The following is an 18,742-nucleotide window of genomic DNA, read 5'->3' as shown; positions in this document are numbered from 1 at the left end:
ACATACATTTTCAAAGCTATTTGGCTAGAAAAATAAGCAAAAACAATGTGCAGGGCCCCACTGCCAAGGTTTTGCAAGCATGGACTCTGATCCCCTTCATTGCATGAACCCGGTGCTCCTGAGCCCCTTCCAATCTGACTTCAACATGCACCACACCGGGGTAACTAAATCCTCGAATTCATCCATAATCTCCTCTCCAGCAGATTCACCCTGGCCCCCTGGTATTGTACTTCAGCTTTGCCAACATGTCAACAGAGGCCTAACCCCCCTTGAAAATACTTCCCCATTGAAGTTACTTCCCAATCTATTTCTAAACCCTTCTCTCCTAAGCATCCATCTCCTGACGGCTAACCAAGGTAAAAAAAAAAAAAAAAAAAAAGCCTATTTTTAAAAGAAATTTGCAAAGTCATCTAAGGGAAAAAAAGGCATTGTTATAGCTGATATTTACTGAGCACTTATTATGAGCCAGGTACTATGTTAAATGCTTTACATGTAGTATATCATCTAATCTTCACAATCACCTTTCAAATTACTTCAGTTTACAGGCCAGAAATTGAAGCCTAGAACAAGCTTAGCATCTTATCTAAGTAGCCTGACTCCGAAGCACCCTCTTTAATTTGAGTTACAGTGCATCTTAAGACTATCCCAGGATTCACTGTGTCCTGGTTTACAGTATTTGACTTCCTTATCTCTCAATCACCACACCTCCTCTCCTTGTTTCCCCATTATCACTGTAATGCTTCCTTATCCTTGCTTATCTCTCCTGCATCTACCCCTCTCCTTCTTTCATTCCTAACATCTCCGTCCAGTGGAGATCCTTGTCTAATACCTAAAGCCTAACTTGCAAAGTTCTTCAAGGTTTATTCTTCTAGGCTCCCCTGTGTTGGTATTTGCCAACTCAAAAATGCATGCTAAAGATCTATGGTGTTTAAGATTTTATTTTTAGAGGGGAAGGGAGGGAGAAAGAGAGGGAGAGAAACATCAATGTGTGGTTGCCTTTTGCCTGCCCCCTACTAGGGACCTGGCACACAACCCAGGCATGTGCCCTGACTGGGAATTGAACCTGCGGCCCCTTGATTTGCAGACTGGCATTCAATCCACTAAGCCACGGCCGCCAGGGAAACAAGAAAAGAATAAAATGTAAAATTGTATATACTCTATGATCTGTCTTTATAAAAAGAAAACGTTCTAGAAATGTTTTTCCTAGTTGTCTCAAGGTGGTACAAGCACAGTAAGTTTTTTCTTGGGGTGGGGGGGCTTGATTTATTTTTATATTTTATATTTTTCTAATATATACATGTATTACTTCCATAATGATTTTTATAACTTTGAAGTATATATTTTAAAATTGAGAATGTTGCTTTTGAACTTTTCCCTGGTCCTAAAGAAATATTTATTTTTAAATGTGACCACTGTAGGACAATATCCAAGAATCACTTCCATTTTCCCATCTCCAATGGCCTCTGTTTTTTTTTATTATTGTTCCAGTGCAGTTGTCCCAATTTTCCCCCGTTGCTCTCCCCTGCCATGCCCACCCCTGAACCCCGCTGCCACAGTCAACCCCCACCCTGTTGTCCGTGTCCATGGGTCATTTATATTTGTCCTTTAACTAGGCCCTCTCTTTCCTCTAACCTCTTCACAGCTTGTTCATTAAAGGAAATCTCTTACTTAATCCCAAATGAATGAACTGCTCTGGAATCTTTTCAACCCTAATGTAGCTTATTTGGCACAAACTGGTCCTTAATTTACTCATATTCAGGTTTTCTAGTTTCTGGAAATCCATCTATTATACTCTACCTTTCCCCCTTACCAACAGACTCTCAGGACACTCAATTTCTTTCCAGTTAGTTCTTTCAAGGAATATAAATTCAAACCAAGATAAACAAGCTGCAGAAAGGTGTCCTAGAAAATGTGATTTTGATGCATTTGAAAGTTGAATAAAATTAGTTTTATGGCTACTCTTATTTTTTTCTTTAAAAAATTAAAAAAAAATTTTTAAATTACAGTTGACATTCAACATTATATTAGGTTCAGGTGTACAGCATGCAATGATCCTTCCCGCCATGTCTAGTACATACCTGGCACCATACATAGTTATTATAATATTACTGACTATATTCCTCATGCTGTACTTTCCATCCCCAGCCACTGTTATTTATCATTTAACTCTCATTTCATGTATGTAAAATTGAATTCACACTTTCCATTCAAGGGGAGCCTAATTATTGTCTCTTGTCATAGAACATTCAGAAATAATGGGCTTCCATGCCCTTGACAGTCAATAGGTCTTAGGAAAGCTCCTGAGATAACATTTCTATGTGTAGAGTCCTGAGTAGAAAGGGAAAACTGACCATAAAGACAATTTAAGATGATCTACAAGGTCCAGCAGGCCTGACTGAGACCTGTCTTCTAGCTCCTTCTCGCATCCTCTTGCACAAAGCTCCCACACAAGTACAGGCCACATTCCAAAGAAAGGAGATATGTCCCATCTTTCCATGGGGCTACTTGTCAAGAGGGTCTCTTCATTCTTCTCCCAACATTCTGCTCTCTGAAGACCTCACAGTCTCCTCTCAAAATCCGGTTCAAGCACCACTGCCTCTAGGAAGCCACCTGACTCCTCAGCCTTGGTCAAGGTTCTTTATACACCCAAATATCAAACTCCCCTTTCTGGAAGTTTTCACCCCCATTTGTAATTACAGGCCTCTTAGCAAAGAGTTACTGAGACACAAGGATTGACTACAAAAATGTTACACAGCATTGAAAATACACTAAAAGCTACTGAACTGTACACTTTAAAATGGTAACATTTGTTATCTAAATTATGTCCTAATAATGGTTTTTAATTTTTTTAATTTTTCAATTACAGTTGCTATTCAGTATTATATTAGTTTCAGGTATACAGCATAGTTGTCACACATTTATGTAACTTACAAAGTGATCCCCTTGATAAGTTTAGTACCCACCTGGCACCATACATAGTGATTACAGTATTACTGACTATATTCCCTGTGCTGTACTTTACACCCCTATGACTATTTTGTAACTACCAATCTGTACTTCTCAATCCCTTCACCTTGTTTACCCAGTCCCCCAATCCCCCTTGCATCTGGCAACCAATTTGTCCAGTAATAATTTTAAAAAATTTTTATTTATTGATTTTAAAGAGAGAGAGGGAGGGAGGGAGAGAGTTGGGGGTAGAGAGAAAGATCAATTTGTTGTTCCACTTATTCATACATTCATTGGTTGCTTCTTTTATGTGCCCTGACCAGGGATTGAACCCACAACCTTGGCATATTGGGACAGTGCCCTAACCCACTGAGCTATGCCAGGGCAATAATTTTTTAAGTTAAAAACATTTTTTTAGGTTGGGCCAATCAAGTTAAATAATGTTTTTGTCAAGGGACTTCATAGGCTCAAGTAAGCTAATGTTAAGTCCAGGTTTACCCTGGACTGTCTGGATTTGCCAGAATAGTCCCAGTTGATACCAGCTGCATCAGTGTCATCATTAATAGCACACCCTCTCACTCCCAAAACTACCCCAACTTGGATGCTAAATTGTATGATTACCCTAACTATATGTATGCAATCTCCAAGGACAGTATAGAACATCTCAAAGATATATGACCGCTGCTATGGTTCCTCGCAATACACTTGAGGAAATGTTGCATTAGACAGCTGAATAAAGATACAAAGTCATGGAAATCCATTATTTCCCAGAGACTAGAATTGATCCCTGTGAATGGAGAATGTGAATTCAAAACTATTATTATTTATTGAAAATCTTTCTATAATTGTACTGCTACTGTTGCTATCACTCTAACAGGTGGTAGTAACGTAATGAATAGTGCTTGTTAAATGAATAATAACAATTACTCATCTGAAATCACATCAAGGCAAAATATAAGGCTTATACATATTTTCGCACACCGCTTAAAAAAAATAAAACAAAGGCACAAGTGCAATGGGAGGAATCACATAGACTTAAGGGGGCTTTTAACTGACGATAGGTAAAATAATACCATGACATGACCGCCAAACATGTTAAGTTTAAAACACAATATAGTATGCAGAACATGAATTTGAATATTCCCATCTTATTGATAAGGCCTTAGCTAAACCATCATGTCAATTGTGAGAGAGTGCGGTGGAGTAGAAAGAATACGAGCTTTGTAGTCAGACAGGCTTGGAATCATATCACGGTTCCAGCATTACTAGCTCCGTGACTACTGGCAAACCACTGAACCTCTCTGAAGCTCAGCTTTCTCATCTGTAACATGGAGTAAGACACCAGTAGTTGGGCGGCTGCCACAAGTATATGTGGAAATATCTGCATATGGCCTGAAAAAGGGAAGAGGAAAAGTTAAGTGCTCACTGCCATTGTTACGGTTTTTACTACTAGTTTCTTATTCTCTTTATAATAGTGTTCTCAGAATTGTCGGGAAAACATGAGCAAAACACAAAATGAGTATTTTCCTCACCTGTCTGCTATACTCCCCGGCTGTACTTCCTTCACAAAGATAGCAACTTCTCCCAGATTTTGACTTCTGAGGGCCACCACACTGAATCCAAGGCCTCCAGTGGAAGGTCGTTCTATATCTATACATTCAATTTGCCGGCCCTAAAAAAAAAAGATTTTTTAAAAAAGTGAATGAAGTACGTTTAATGAAGAATTGAAATTGCCATTCTATGAATAGCACAAAAGACAAGTTCTCCTGAGTCATCTTTATAAAACCAAATAAACTCCGCATTTCGGTAATAAATTACTTCTGAAAATCCTCTCGCCCGATTACTTTCAGTCGGACCTAAGAGGGAAGGGACGTGCAGTGCTCCACACCCCACGGGATAGAAGAGGCGCTTTCACACCTCATTCACATGTGAATAAAATTCACATTGGATAAAAATGACATTGGATAAAAATTCCAATGTCCTTTCCCACAGTACGTTCTAAATGACTTTTTATACTGAACTTCTCTAAATTGGCTCGATGCGAAATACATTTTTAAATGAAGAAAGAAAATTAGATACATCAAAAATATGATAGTAGTTAGCCTAAGTCAGAAACAGATGCATTATTTATTGTTTTTAATTCTATTGTGCTGAAGTAATATTCTATTTTAATAGTTTAATTCAAAAGATTATGGAATAGCCACCATTCAAATGTGTTCTACCTGTGAAAAACAAGTATTTTATTGCTTTTGTTAATAACTGCATTTATATGATAACAACTTCATAAATGTCATCAACTTACAAAAGCATCACACAGAAATAATTTTTAGTCAAATAAAGGAGACAGAGCTATAAATTCAAAATAGAAATTAGGTATAGAACATTATTTAACTATCATACCTTAAACAGATTCTTTTTAACTTTCATAGTCAATTTTCATTTTTTAAGACACATACCAAAAGATGAGGTAAAAAACACAAAATATATTTAATTTTTAATAGGTATTAGGAATAAAACTAGATTATTCTTTAAAACATTTTCCTAGATTTTCCTAACTGTGTTAGTTTTAACTCTCATTAATTCTGTTTTGATATGAAATTAAAAATAGTTTCAAAAGAGTTTCATTACTTGTATACATATTAATTTTCCTCCTATGATCAAAACCATAAAAATTTCTTTCAAGTGTAGAGATATATCTAATTGGAATAATTATCTAAAATCTCTCCCTACCACATGGATATTTCCTTATATAACTTTAAGCCAATGAATTTTCAACAGATTAGAAAATATTATCAGTTCCTCCTAATAACATAAAAAACAAGCAAACAAAACACATAACACATTTTAAGACAAAAGCAGTAAGTACGGTTTTTTAAATCTTTAACAGAAAAAATAAGAATAACATTCCCATAACAAGATAAAAATCTACCTGTGCCATCTGTTGAATGATCGAGTTAAAGTCTTCATTTCCTGACTTAGGGGTCCAAGGAAATAACCCCGATACCGTCAAGTTATTAGTGGACCGCTGGGCATTCCCATTAGTAATGGCGCCATCTGTGAACACTAATAAACCTTTCCTTGAAAAATCAAAGTTGGCTGAACAATCTGAAGGTATATGACTGAGCTGTTGGGAGAGAAAAACAAAAGAAAATCAATAACAACCTGAAAAAAAAACCCAAATTATTTCTATTTATTAAATATTATCTCTTACCCATCACATGTAATTTTCATGTTAAATATACACATGTGAAAGAAAAAAGGTATAGATACATGAATCTGTGTATTTATAAGGCTATAAATTTTATTTAGTGTTACACAAATATTTAATAGTTGAAAATGTGTTCTTATTTCCTGCTTTCCATCATTAGTTCAAGTTAGCAGCATGTAACACAGTTCATTACACTTCACATACACAGATATGTAAAAATAGGCATGTAAGACACTAAGGCCTTTTGCATTTATCTGTACATTTCCATGTAGGGAGCCACAAAAGATCTGCAGGTAGTATGTAATAAAAATAACAATAACAGTATTTACTGAGTGCTTCAAATGACCAAAGTACTATACCAAAACCCTTACATATTACCTCAACCTCATTTAATCCTTATAACTGCCCTATGAGATATTATTCCATTTTGTAAACTTGAAAACTGAAGCACACAGGGGTTAAGTAACTGGCCCAAAATTAGCAAATGAGTTGCAGAGTCACTCAAACAATGGTACAAAAAAAAGAGAGAATCCTATAATTATGGGGAACAGAAAAACAGGGGTTTATTTTAAAAATATCATTGGCTGAACCCTGGCTAGTGTGGCTCAGTGGATCAAGCACGGGCCTGCAAAACAAAACGTTGCTGGTTCAATTCCTGGGCAGAGCACGTGCCTGGTTGTGGGCCAGGTTCCCAGCTGGGGACATGCAAGAGGCAACTCATTGATGTTTCTCTCCCTCTCTTTCTCCTTCCTCTGCTCCTCACTCTGAAAATAAATAAATAAATAAAGTCTTTGGGGGAAAAAAAAAATATCATTGGTTGATATGAGTGCTAACGTACTAGAATAAAGGTAATATCAAGAACAAATGTAAATAATCCCTGGCCGGTTAGCTCAATCAGTTGGAGTATAATCCCGATACACCAAGGATACAGGTTTGATCCCTAGACAAGACACATATAAGAATCAACTAATGAATGCATCATAAGTGGAATAGCATATTGATGATTCTCTCTCTCATTTCCTCTCTCTTTCTATGAAATCAATCAATAAAAAAAAATTTTTTTGAAAGCTATTGTAGCAATACTTATGGCAGACAAAACAGACTTCAAGAGACAAAGAAAGACAGTCACTATGTAATACTTAAGGGAGTTGTCCAGCAAGAGGATATAATCCTTGTAAACATATATGCACCCAATGTAGGAGCACCTATATATAAGGAAATATATATATACATATACATATGTATATATATGGTCTATTAATATTTGACAAATGGGATACGAGCATACAATGGAATAAAAATAGTCTCTTCAATAAATGGTGTTGGATTTTGCAGAAATCTGATCAAAGTCTAATACCATCAACATGGTTAATGAGAAAAATAAAAATAGCAAGATTTCAGTTCAAAAAAAATAAATAAATGGTGTTGGGAGAACTGGACTGGGACATGCAAAAAAAAAAAAAAAATGAAACTAGACCACCAACTTACACCATACACCAGAATAAACTCAAAATGGATAAAAGACTTAAATATAAGTCATGATACCATAAGGGCCCTAGAAAAACATAGGCAGTAAAACTTCAGATATCCCACTTAGCAATATTTTTACCATATATCTCCTAGAGCAAAGGAGATAAAGGAAGAAAATAAACAAATGGGACTATATCAAATTAAAAAGCTTCTGCATGGTAAAAGAAACCATCATCAAAATGAAAAGGGAATTGACTGTATGGGAGAACATATTTGGCAATGATACATCAGACAAAGGTTTAATATCCAAAATATGTAAAGAACTCAAATGACTCAACACCAGGAAGACAAACAATAGAATTAAAAAATGGGCAAAGGATATGAAGAGATGCTTCTCCAAAAAGGACATACAGATGGTCAATAGACATATGAAAAAATGGTCAACATCACTAGCCATCAAAGAAATGCAAATTAAAACCACAATGAGATATCACGTCATACCTGTCAGAATAGCCATTATTAGCAAATCAACAAATAACAAGTTCTAGCGAGGATGTGGAAAAGAGGGAACCCTAGTGCACTGTTGGTGAGAATGAAGACTGGTGCTTCCATTATGGAAAACAGTATGGAATTTCCACAAAAAATTAAAAATGGAACTGCCTTTTCACCCAATAATTCCACTGCTGGGAATATACCCTAAGAATCCCAAAACACCAATTCAAAAGAACTTAAGCACCCCTATGTTCATAGCAGCACTATTTATAATAGCCAAGTGCTGGAAACAGCCTACGTACCTACCAGTTGATAAATGGATCAAAAATTTGTGGTACATATACACAATGGAACACTACGCAGAAGGAAGGGAAAAAAAAAGGACAGCATGGATGTAAAATATTACGCTAAGTGAAATAAGCCAGTCAGTGAAAGACAAATACCATATGATCTCACTATAAGAGGACACTAATGAACAAAATAAACTAACAAACAAAATAGAACCAGAGACATGGAAACATGGAACAGACTGACAGCAGCCAGAGAGGAGGCAGGAGGTGGGTAATGGTGGGAAGAAGGGGAAGGGACTAGTCAAAGAACATGTATGAATGACCCACAGACATGGACAACGGTGTGGGGACTGATTGTGAGAGTGGAGGGTGGCTTGGCCTGAGGAGGGCAAAAGGGGAAAAACTGGAACAACTGCAATAGAATCACAATTAAAAAGGACAAATGTAAATAAGACCACAGAAAAAATTCAACTGTATAAAAGAAACTCTATAAAAACACTCATAGGAAAAAAATTACAGAAATTTTAGAGTGCAGTGGATAAAATGATTATGTATTAAAACTTGCCAACTGTATAAATATTAAAAAAATTGTTATAATGGAGTGGTTAGTTAAGTCCACTTTTAGTCTAGTAAGAGTGATATTGTAGTGACCTTTCCCAATTTCTATTGCTACTAATAGCATTTACTGTTGTGACACAGAGCTCATGCCGTGATCAGGGGACACAAAAAGCTAACCTTCATTGTGGGGAATGCTGAAATTATGTATGAATTCTGATTTTGAGAAAGAAATTCAAAGAAAGACATGGGTGCATTCTTTTATGATTAGTTATTTAAAAATCACATGCTAAATATTTTGGGGCAAGCATTTTGGTTTATCAGCAAAAAACCCCATTTTTTCCCAAATTTTGTTAATTTTCACTTAACTCTGCTTCATTATCTCCAATTACATTTAAAATTATCCCCAAATTTAATCTATAGGATAGCTATGATTAAGCTTAGCTAAATGATTTTAAATCAATTTATCATCTCTGACCCCAAAACATAGCAACCAAGAGAAAAATTAAAACTATGAATCTACATCACTAATAGTAGAAGTGCTATGTGTCCCATAATTCTACAACTATATATTTAGAGCCTGGAACAGTCCAGGTACTACACTATAGGAAACATATAAATGATAAAATATCAAGCACACCAAATCCAAGGACTTTCCAATCAGACTGTCCATGACATTTGATATTGATTTGATAATTTTTAAGAGGTATAAGGGCATTGATCACTGCTTGCTTGGAAAAAAAGACTTCAGGAAGAAGATATATTTAAGAGGACTTCTCATGTAGATGGAGGAATAGGTAAAACACAGCTCACCTTCTTGCACAACCACATCAAACTTACAACTAAAATATAGAACCACCATTACTCAAAACCATCAGAAATCAAGTTATAGAAGTTTGACAACTACAAAATCAAAGAAACAGTCTGCATCCAGACTGGTAGGAAGGGTGCAGATGTGGAAGAGGCTGATCCCACATCCATGTGTGGAGGATAAAAATTCGGTAAGGATATTTTGAGAGTGAGGGATCCCAGCCCACACCAGACCCCCCAGCCCAGGGTTCCAGTGCCAGGAAGATAAGACCCCATTACTTCTGGCTGCAAACCAGTGGGGATTCAGTTGGTGGAATAAACTTCTAGAGTCCCAAGCACTTCCTCTTAAAGAATGCACACATGGACTCACCTACTCAGACTCACTCCCTCTGAGTTCCAATATCAAGGCAGCAGCTTAAAAGACACCACTGGCATGTGGGGTGGAGCTAAAGTGTCTGGCATCAAGACAGGATCTGGGAAATAGCTTTCTTCAGACAGAAAGGCCAACAGAGGCCATCGTGCCTTTTCTGAGCCTTCCCACCACAGAGCCACAGCTTTGGCAGGTGGGTGCAATATCTGGGACTCCATCAACCTGGCTAACACTGTTAACCTCACCCTGGAGATCCACTGAGATTCTGTCCCATCCAACTTATGGGCCCACCCAAGCTCCTTTTCCTTATGACTGGCTGGTCTTGGCTCATGCTTCACAACTTCCTAAATCCTCTCAAACAACAACTCAGTGAGCCCCTACCCTTGAACCTCTTGCTAAGTGGCCCCAGGGCTGGCACTAGCAGCAGCCAGTCTAGATTCACAGCTTGGCTTCCCCTGGGAACCTCCAAGCCCAGCATAAGTAGCAGCCTTCTCAGATTGTTTTATAGCTCATGTGGGGTGGCCCTGGCCAAAACACAGGTTCAGGCTGACCTTGGCCTGCACCACCCAGGAAACCCCAGAGCCAGCCCACCCAGTGGACAGCTACAGACCATGTTGGAGCACCACCGCCCTGCCCCTGCACAGCTGATTCTCCACGGAGGGTGGATGTTGGTGGTCGGTGGTCACAGCTAGTCCTTGCAGTTGTCTGGCCTGGGTAAATCCCCTGCATTGAGCTGCCAATAGCAATCAAGGCTCAGATGCAAGAGGAGGGTGTACTCAGCCCACACAAAGAGGACAGCTTGAGGACCCAGCTTGGGTGATAGGAGAGGCTGTGCCACTGGACCCTGCAGGGCACCTACTACATTAGGCCACACTACAAAGACATGGAGTCATAGCAGTTCTGCGTAATATATAGAAACAAACACAGAGAGGATGCCAAAGTGAGGAGACAAAGAAACATGGCCCAAATGAAAGAAGAGATCAAAATTCCAGAAAAAGAACTAAACAAGAGAGGTAAGCAATCTATCAGATGCAGAGTTCAAAACACTAGTTATAAGGATGCTCAAGGAACTTAGTGAGGATTTCAATAGCATAAAAAAGTTCCAGTCAGAAACAAAGGGTACAGTAGTTAAAATAAAGAACAATTTATAGGGAAACAACAGTAGAGTGGATGAAGCCAAGAATCAAATCAATGATTTGGAACATAAGGAAGCAAAAAGCAACCAATTAGAACAAGAAGAAGAAAAAAAAAATCCAAAAAACAAGGAGAGTGTAAGCAGCCTCTGGGACAACTATAAGTGTTCCAACATTCACGTCATCGGGGTGCCAGAGGAGAAGAGAAAGAGCAAGAAATTGGAAATCTTTTTGAAAAAAATAATAAAAGAAAACTTTATTAATGTGGTGAAGGAAATAGATATGCAAGTTCAGGAAGCACAGAGTCCCAAACAAGATGAGTGCAAAGAGGCCAACTCCAAGACACATCATAATTAAAATGCCAAATTAAAGATAAAGAGCATCTTAAAAGCAACAAGAGAAAAATAGTTACCTACAGAGAAGTTCACATAAGACTGTCAGCTGATTCTCAAAAAAAACCTTGCATGCTTGAAAGAACTGGAAAGAAATATTCATTCAAAGTCATGAAAAGCAGGGATACAGCCAAGATTGCTCTACCCAGCAAAGATATTATTTGGAATCGAAGGGCAGATAAAGAACTTACCAAACAAGAAAAAAACTAAAGGCATTCATCACCACCAAACCATTATTATATGAAATGTTAAAGGGTCTTATTTAAGAAAAAGAAGATGATCAAAACTATGAAAAATAAAATGGTAACAAATACATATCTATCAATCCTTGAATCTAAAAAACAAACTGGGCAAACATGAAGAATAGAGATAGAGCCGTGGATATGGAGAGCGTTGTGATGGTCGTCAAATGGGCAGATTCTGGGGGAGTAGGTTAGCAGGTGATGGGATTAATAAGTACAAATAGGTAGTCACAGAATAGCCATGGGGATGTAAAGTACAATATAGGAATGGAGTAGCTGAAGAACTTCTATGTATGACCCATGGATAAGAATAATGGTAGGGGTACTGCCTGAGGGAGTGCGGGGTGCTGGGTGGAGAGGGGTTTAGGGAGAAAAATTGGGACAACTGTAATAGCATAATCAATAAACTATAATTAAAAATAATAACAATAAATAAATATCAAGAAGAAAATATATTTAAGCTAAATACTACTTTATAATTTTGAAGAAACAGTTGTGAATTCACAAAGCACCTGACCTTTGCTTATTACCTTTGCTTATTTAAAAAAGTACAAATACCATATTTCTAAGCCAAACACATAATTTATTATCTACATTTTGAAACTATTCATGCGTACCATAATGGCAGGTTACAAGTCCTAACATAGTCTCCTTGCTGAATTAAGAGTATTCAGAAACACTTTTTCTCTGTCTTTATCTCCTTCTATCTTTCTTTGATGGACTGAATATATGAACATGTAAAACCATGATGGATAACTTACCTGTACCTTGAGTTGCTTGATGGACTGTTGGAGCGTGAGTATCTGGTTAAAGAGAGGACTCTTTAGTGTCTCATAAAACATAGATAGCTTCTCATTCTGTGATGTGTCACCCTTCTCCTGCAATTTCACTTTCAGGCGATCAAGAACTTGCAGGACCTGCAGTTTATCTTGTTTGAAGAAGGATAATCAAAGTATAAGTTAAATCTCATCCTATATTCTGATTTTGAATCATTAATTTAGTGGTAGAAATATATATCTAGTATACCTGTAGCAGGATTTTCAGGCATTTTGAATTGCTATCTTTGATCACTTTAAAGAAACCTAAGGAAAAAAATGTAAATACAAAAGATGATTTTCCATTAGTATATACATGTCTATAGTCTTGTATAAAAGTTAAAACCTCAAGAACATTCTTGATCAAAAAATTTCACTCAGGAAATTAAAATGAAAACCACAATAAGGTGCCACTATTCATTACTATGATGACTAAGTAAAAAGCAAAATGAGACCATACTAAGTGTTGACAAAGATGAAGCACCTGGAACTCTCAGATGCTGCTAGTAGGAAGTAAAATGGCACACTTTTGTTTGGCAGTTTCTTATGAAGTTAAATATACACTTAACATTTGACTCAGCACTTCCACTCCTAAATACTTACTCAAGAGAAACGAAAACATATGCCCACAAAAGATTTGTATATGAATGTTTATAGCATTTTTATTTATAAAAGTTCAAACTAGAAAACCCCAAATGTCTAAAACAGATGAATAAACAAATTATGGTAGATAAACACAATAGAATACTCAAAAGGAAAAAAGGAAAAATTACTGATACATACAACATGGATGTATCTGAAAAATAGTATATTGAGGGATAGAAACCTAATAAAAAGAATATAAATGACATAATATCATTGATACATCATTCAACCTATAATGATAGATTAGTTTGCCTGGGAAGGTGACAAAAGAGGTGACTGGGAAGGAATTTGAGGAAAGTTTTTGTGGTGATGGAATGTTCTGTTTTGAAAGAGGTGCTGGTTACACAGGTGTATGTTTTTCAAAAATTATTGAACTATATATTTTAAATCAATACATTTTAGTTTAAGTCAATTATACTTTAAGAAAGTTGATTTTTTTTTTAAAAAAAGGATTCTGGGCTGAAAACAAACATCCACATTAAGGCATCAAAAAGATTTTAGAGATTTGTAAAATAAAATGTTCAAGATGCACAAATGATCCCAGACTCTTACTAGTCATCTGAGAGAGTCCCCAAAAGGTAACTACTCAATATGGCATTTTCTATGAAAAATGCTTGTTTAAATCCAGTGATTAGCACGAGCGAGCCTAAAATGTAATTGAAATTCAAAAAGCTAGCACACCCTTTGCTATGAGCAAAATGGCACTTTCACAGTGGTCATTTCTATTAGTGGTACACTATTATAATGAGCCACCCAAAAAATTAGTACTATACAGTCAAAATTTTCTTACATCAGTACCCTTTGCGGAATGAGGTCTTTATCTTCTAATTCAAGGCCATAAAGAAAGCATATTACAAACCAGTAAAGGACGACAGTGGCATCGATAAAAGGCCTATGTATTCCATCCAAATGTTCACCGGTTTGAATGGGAACTACCAAAAGAACTGCTGAATAGAGCATCTCAGCAACACTTCTAATGTGCCTGGCACCTGTCGTGCAACCCTTACAACTACCCACTGACAGGTTCACTGAATAAGAGAAGGGCAGTCGCAATGGCGCTGTCCTCTTCTACATGCTGCCCAAAGGGACCGGCAAGAGCAGCTTTGTGGTCATTAATACATCAACCGCTCTAAATCAAAGCACGCAAGCCAAAATTATGAGATGCTACTTTTTACTGTCAGACTGACATTTTTAAAAAACTAAAAATAGCCTGTACTCTAGATGTCATGCAAAAACAGGTGGGAATATAAATTTACGCAACCCTTCAGGAGCACAACATAGCAATACCTATCAATATATTAAATTTATATTATCCCGAATATCTACTTCTGAATGTCTCTCCTATAGAAATACTTGCAAAAGGGCACACAGATGTGTGTACAAGGATATTTAACTGCATTGTTTTTAAAAACAAAACTCCTGGAAAAATGGAACTATCAAAAGCAGTCCGTCATCAAAATAAAACAATAAAGGAGGTCTGAAACTATTGAATGGGAACAGGACTGAAATGGTTAGCCTGTGGCTCACTCCTTCAGCTACGGATTCACAGCTGGATACCAGACCTCCAAGCAAACAGGCTAAAGGTTTTTAATAAATAAAAGAGTCCCTCATTTTTAAAATGGGGAAATACCTGATGTGTACTAATTGCTTTTTGTAAATAATCTGAGAACGCATGGACTTTCAAGGCACACCTGGCTGTAAGATGAGAGATAATCACACAGACATTTTCTGTTTGTATAACTAATAGAGTTAATAAAACTTGAGATTCCCCAAATGGAAGTTTTCATTATTGTTCATAACTTGTCTGGTAAAACCTATGCTCCCGGCCCCCCACAGAAAAAAGTCTCCTAAGATTGAATTTTAAACAAATTAAACACTACAGTAAAAGTCTGTCAGAAATACATTTATAAATGGCTGCATGTTTATCTATATGTAACTAGCTAATGTGGATGAAAGAGAGCCACATACTAAGTCTGACAAGTTCAGGGGAGGCCTGCATAGCAGCCACATAGGATGATCTGAAATTAAAACTCTGAGTCATGGCAGGTAGTCATGCCCTAGGCTGGCATCTTCCCTGACAAAGGTCAATCTTTACCTCAGCGGAGGCTATTTTCCTTTTGCATCGATGACAACATACCTTTGGAATGTCAGGGTAACTTCCTTTTACTGGGACCCTTACCTGCACCGCAGCAGAGACCACAAAACCCCTCATTATTGTCATCATGTTCATTGTTAACTGCTAACTTATACCCACATGTGTTAAAGAAGGATGTGTCTATTCGTTTTACTTTGATTGGATCCCAGAGGTTTCCCAACACTGCCTTCTCCTGCCTCCCCAATCTCTCACCAACTGATTTCACATAACCCCAAATGCCTCCTCCTTTGATCATAATACATAAAATAAGGCACAAAACTGCCATTCTCTGGAGCATTCTCTCACTTTGCTGAGATTTTGCTTCCCGGCAATTGTCAGTTTGGCTCAAATAAACTCATAAAAATTCTCTACTGGTTTAAACGTTTCTTACTTTCTTACATTTGACAGTTTTATGTTGATGATATGGCCTAATGTGGAAGAAAGTGACATTCTTTGGAAGCTGTGTCTACTGGCTGGGGACGTTTCTAGAAGGAATATGTGTGCCTGGCTCCCGTGCCAACCTCCCACCTATGACCTCTGAATCTTGAGCAAGGTCTGGTGCCGGTTAAGGTCTCTCACTCACTTGACTATGCTTTGACAATTTAACCCTTTGTGTTAACAAATGGGACATTATTTAATATACAAACTGAATAAGGAAAACAGCAAGTTTTAAGATATATGCATTATTTTCTCCTTTTCATAAAAAGATTCACATATTTGTGTGTGTAGGTTTTTTAGACTTACAAGTGTAGTCAATTTAATACTAATGATTACTTCTAGAAAGCAGAAGTAGGGATGGGGAGATAAAAATTAGACTTTTACTTTACAGACTTTAGTGCTATTTGAACTTTATTTTAAAAGCACATATTAATTTTATAGCTTAACAAATAAAAGGGACAAAAATATAATTGCTAAGGTGGCCTAATGAGAGAACAAGACAGGTTCACAGTAAGATAATAAGAATACAGTAGAATAATTATATTATAAGGCATATACCTATAATTGCAGAGGTATGTACAAGGTCTGTCCAGAAAAAGCCCAGCCATTGTTAATGTAACGAGACTGGTTTGTGCAACATCAATGTAATCTGGCAGCCAAAAACAGTGGACTGGAATGCACATGAATAAACAATGACAAACTTTACTATATTAGTCAGTGGTCGGTAGACACCATTGAGTGAGCATGTGAACTGTGTGGCCATCGCATTCAAAATAACTAAGCAAGTAGAGCAACAAATCTGCATCAAATTTTGCATTAAGCTTGAACATTACTCCATGGAAACTATGTGGATGATTCAGGAGGCTGCAGCTGTAGGCAACCGGTGACTGGCAGCTTCATCACAACAACACACTTGTTCATGCATCACATCTTATGCAGAGTTTTTTTGTGAAACATCAAATCACCCAGGTGACTCAGCCCCGCTACAGCCCAGATTTGGCGCCCTGTGACTTCTGGCTTTTCCCAAAACTAAAATCACCTTTGAAAGGGAAGAGATTTCGGACCATGATTGAGATTCAGGAAAATACATTGGGGCAGCTGATGGCGACTGGGAGAACTGTGTGAGGTGCCAAGTTCCCTGCTTTGGAGGGGATTGAGGTGTCATTGTCTTATGTACAATGTTTCTTGTATCTTTTTCAATAAAGGTCTCTGTTTTTCATATTACATGGTTGGATACCTCCTGGACAGATCTCCTATGTACCACGTGCTAAGAGAAATCATAAAGGGAGAGTGACTAACGCTGCCTAGGGACGTTTCAGGATGCGGAAATGAGAATACATTAGAAACCTCTCTTAACAAAAAAAGAGCTGGGTATAAAAGTAGGGTAACCATTTGTTCTCTTTTGCCCAAGCTCATCTCAGATTACCCAGCATCATTATTAACAGTGCTCCATTTCGCTCTCTAAGTGTCCCAGTTTGGGCGACGTACAGGAATTTTCCAAGTCAGTGGTTCTGAAATGTTAGTAAACATCAGATTCACATGGAGGGCTTGTTAAAACACACTGCTGGGTCTCAATCCCAACATTTTTGTCACTGTGGGTCTGAGGTGAGGTTGGAGAATTTGCATTTCTAATGAAGTTTCCATGTGATCCTCATATGACCAGCCTAGAGACCACAATTTGAAAACTACTGCATACAGGTATAAAAGTGCATGACTTTCTGTGAGAATGGTAACCAGCTCTAAATGACCTAGTATATGGTCTCTAAAAGTAGCAGAAAGGGCAAAAAATTAGTTTAGACCAGGGTTACTGCAAATGTGGACTGCAAATTGACATGGTCTGGCCACAAACAGGTAAGTACCAAAATTGGGAATAAGCATTTAGAAGTCATGCAATGTAGCAGACTAATTTATATGTATTAAATTTAGTAATTAAAAAAAAACTTGACTTATCTTGTACTTTTTTTTCCACTTTATTTTTCTAACAGTTCATTTTTCTAATAATTTACTTTACAAAAATATCAGTCCTCGAAAGACTGGGTGGGAAAACCCTAATCTTTCACCACTGATAGTTAAGAAGCACTGATTTAAATAAGACTGCTCTGAGAGGGGCCTTGTAAATAATGCTAAAGTAGACTGGTCTTTATCCTGTAAGCAACAGGAAGTAATTAAAGGCTTTTAAGTAGGGAAGTATTGAGTCCAAATTTCTATTTAAAAAGGTAATTCTGGTAACAAATAGATTAGTGGTCTTCCAACTTTTTAAAACATACATTCCCATCAGTAAAAACATGTTGACCACTCACCTTAATTTATTTTTATTTTTATAATTATAAACATGTACTACTATATTTATACATCATGTGTTTTAAACATATATAAAATAGAAACACCATAAGAGTGAGGTGAAAACTAAAAAGAAAGGTTTTGTTGCCACCTTCCTACACTCCCAATGGATCATCCTGCAAAGTTTAGATACCATAATGGTAGAGTATCCCTCGATAAGGGTGAACGATAGAAACTGTTTGGCCATCCAATCCTCTGACTCATACTTAATAAAGGCTAAACTATGTCCACAAAGCAGGTCTGGAAAATTACTACAACTCCGTGGCATTGCCTTAAACCTATGAAAGGGGACTAAAGTCTTAAGAGTATATGAGGACAGAAGGAAGAAATATAACTCTACAGCTGAACATCCAGCAAGCAGCACACAGGCTAAATGGAACCTCTGTCTCACACACTATGGTCATAGAAAATCTGCAGCCAAACAACTTTGACCTATTTGGCTAGGCTAAGATACTTACAGCA

The 18,742-nt window shown here is 37.1% G+C and overlaps 1 protein-coding gene across 4 annotated transcripts in view; it reads right to left on the bottom strand.

Moving 5' to 3' along the window:
• PATJ (PATJ crumbs cell polarity complex component) overlaps nt 1-12,992 on the bottom strand; it is a 295,047-nt gene extending 282,055 nt beyond the window's left edge. For all 4 annotated transcript variants that reach the window (XM_054574004.1, XM_054574021.1, XM_054574012.1 and 1 more), the window contains exons 1-4: nt 12,935-12,992; nt 12,670-12,836; nt 5,876-6,070; nt 4,479-4,618 (exon numbers count right to left, since the gene is read on the bottom strand). In XM_054574004.1, the coding sequence (XP_054429979.1) occupies nt 4,479-4,618; nt 5,876-6,070; nt 12,670-12,836; nt 12,935-12,956 (524 nt within the window). In that variant the 5' untranslated portion in view covers nt 12,957-12,992. The remainder of the gene's footprint in view (nt 1-4,478; nt 4,619-5,875; nt 6,071-12,669; nt 12,837-12,934) is intronic.
• Nucleotides 12,993-18,742: the final 5,750 nt, after the last annotated feature.

Source organism: Pteronotus mesoamericanus, unplaced genomic scaffold, assembly GCF_021234165.1.
Source record: "Pteronotus mesoamericanus isolate MK-2021 breed Mesoamerican mustached bat unplaced genomic scaffold, CSHL_Meso_final contig_105, whole genome shotgun sequence".
In the NCBI taxonomy this organism is placed as follows: Eukaryota; Metazoa; Chordata; class Mammalia; order Chiroptera; family Mormoopidae; genus Pteronotus; species Pteronotus mesoamericanus.
This window is presented reverse-complemented; position numbering and strand designations above follow the sequence as displayed.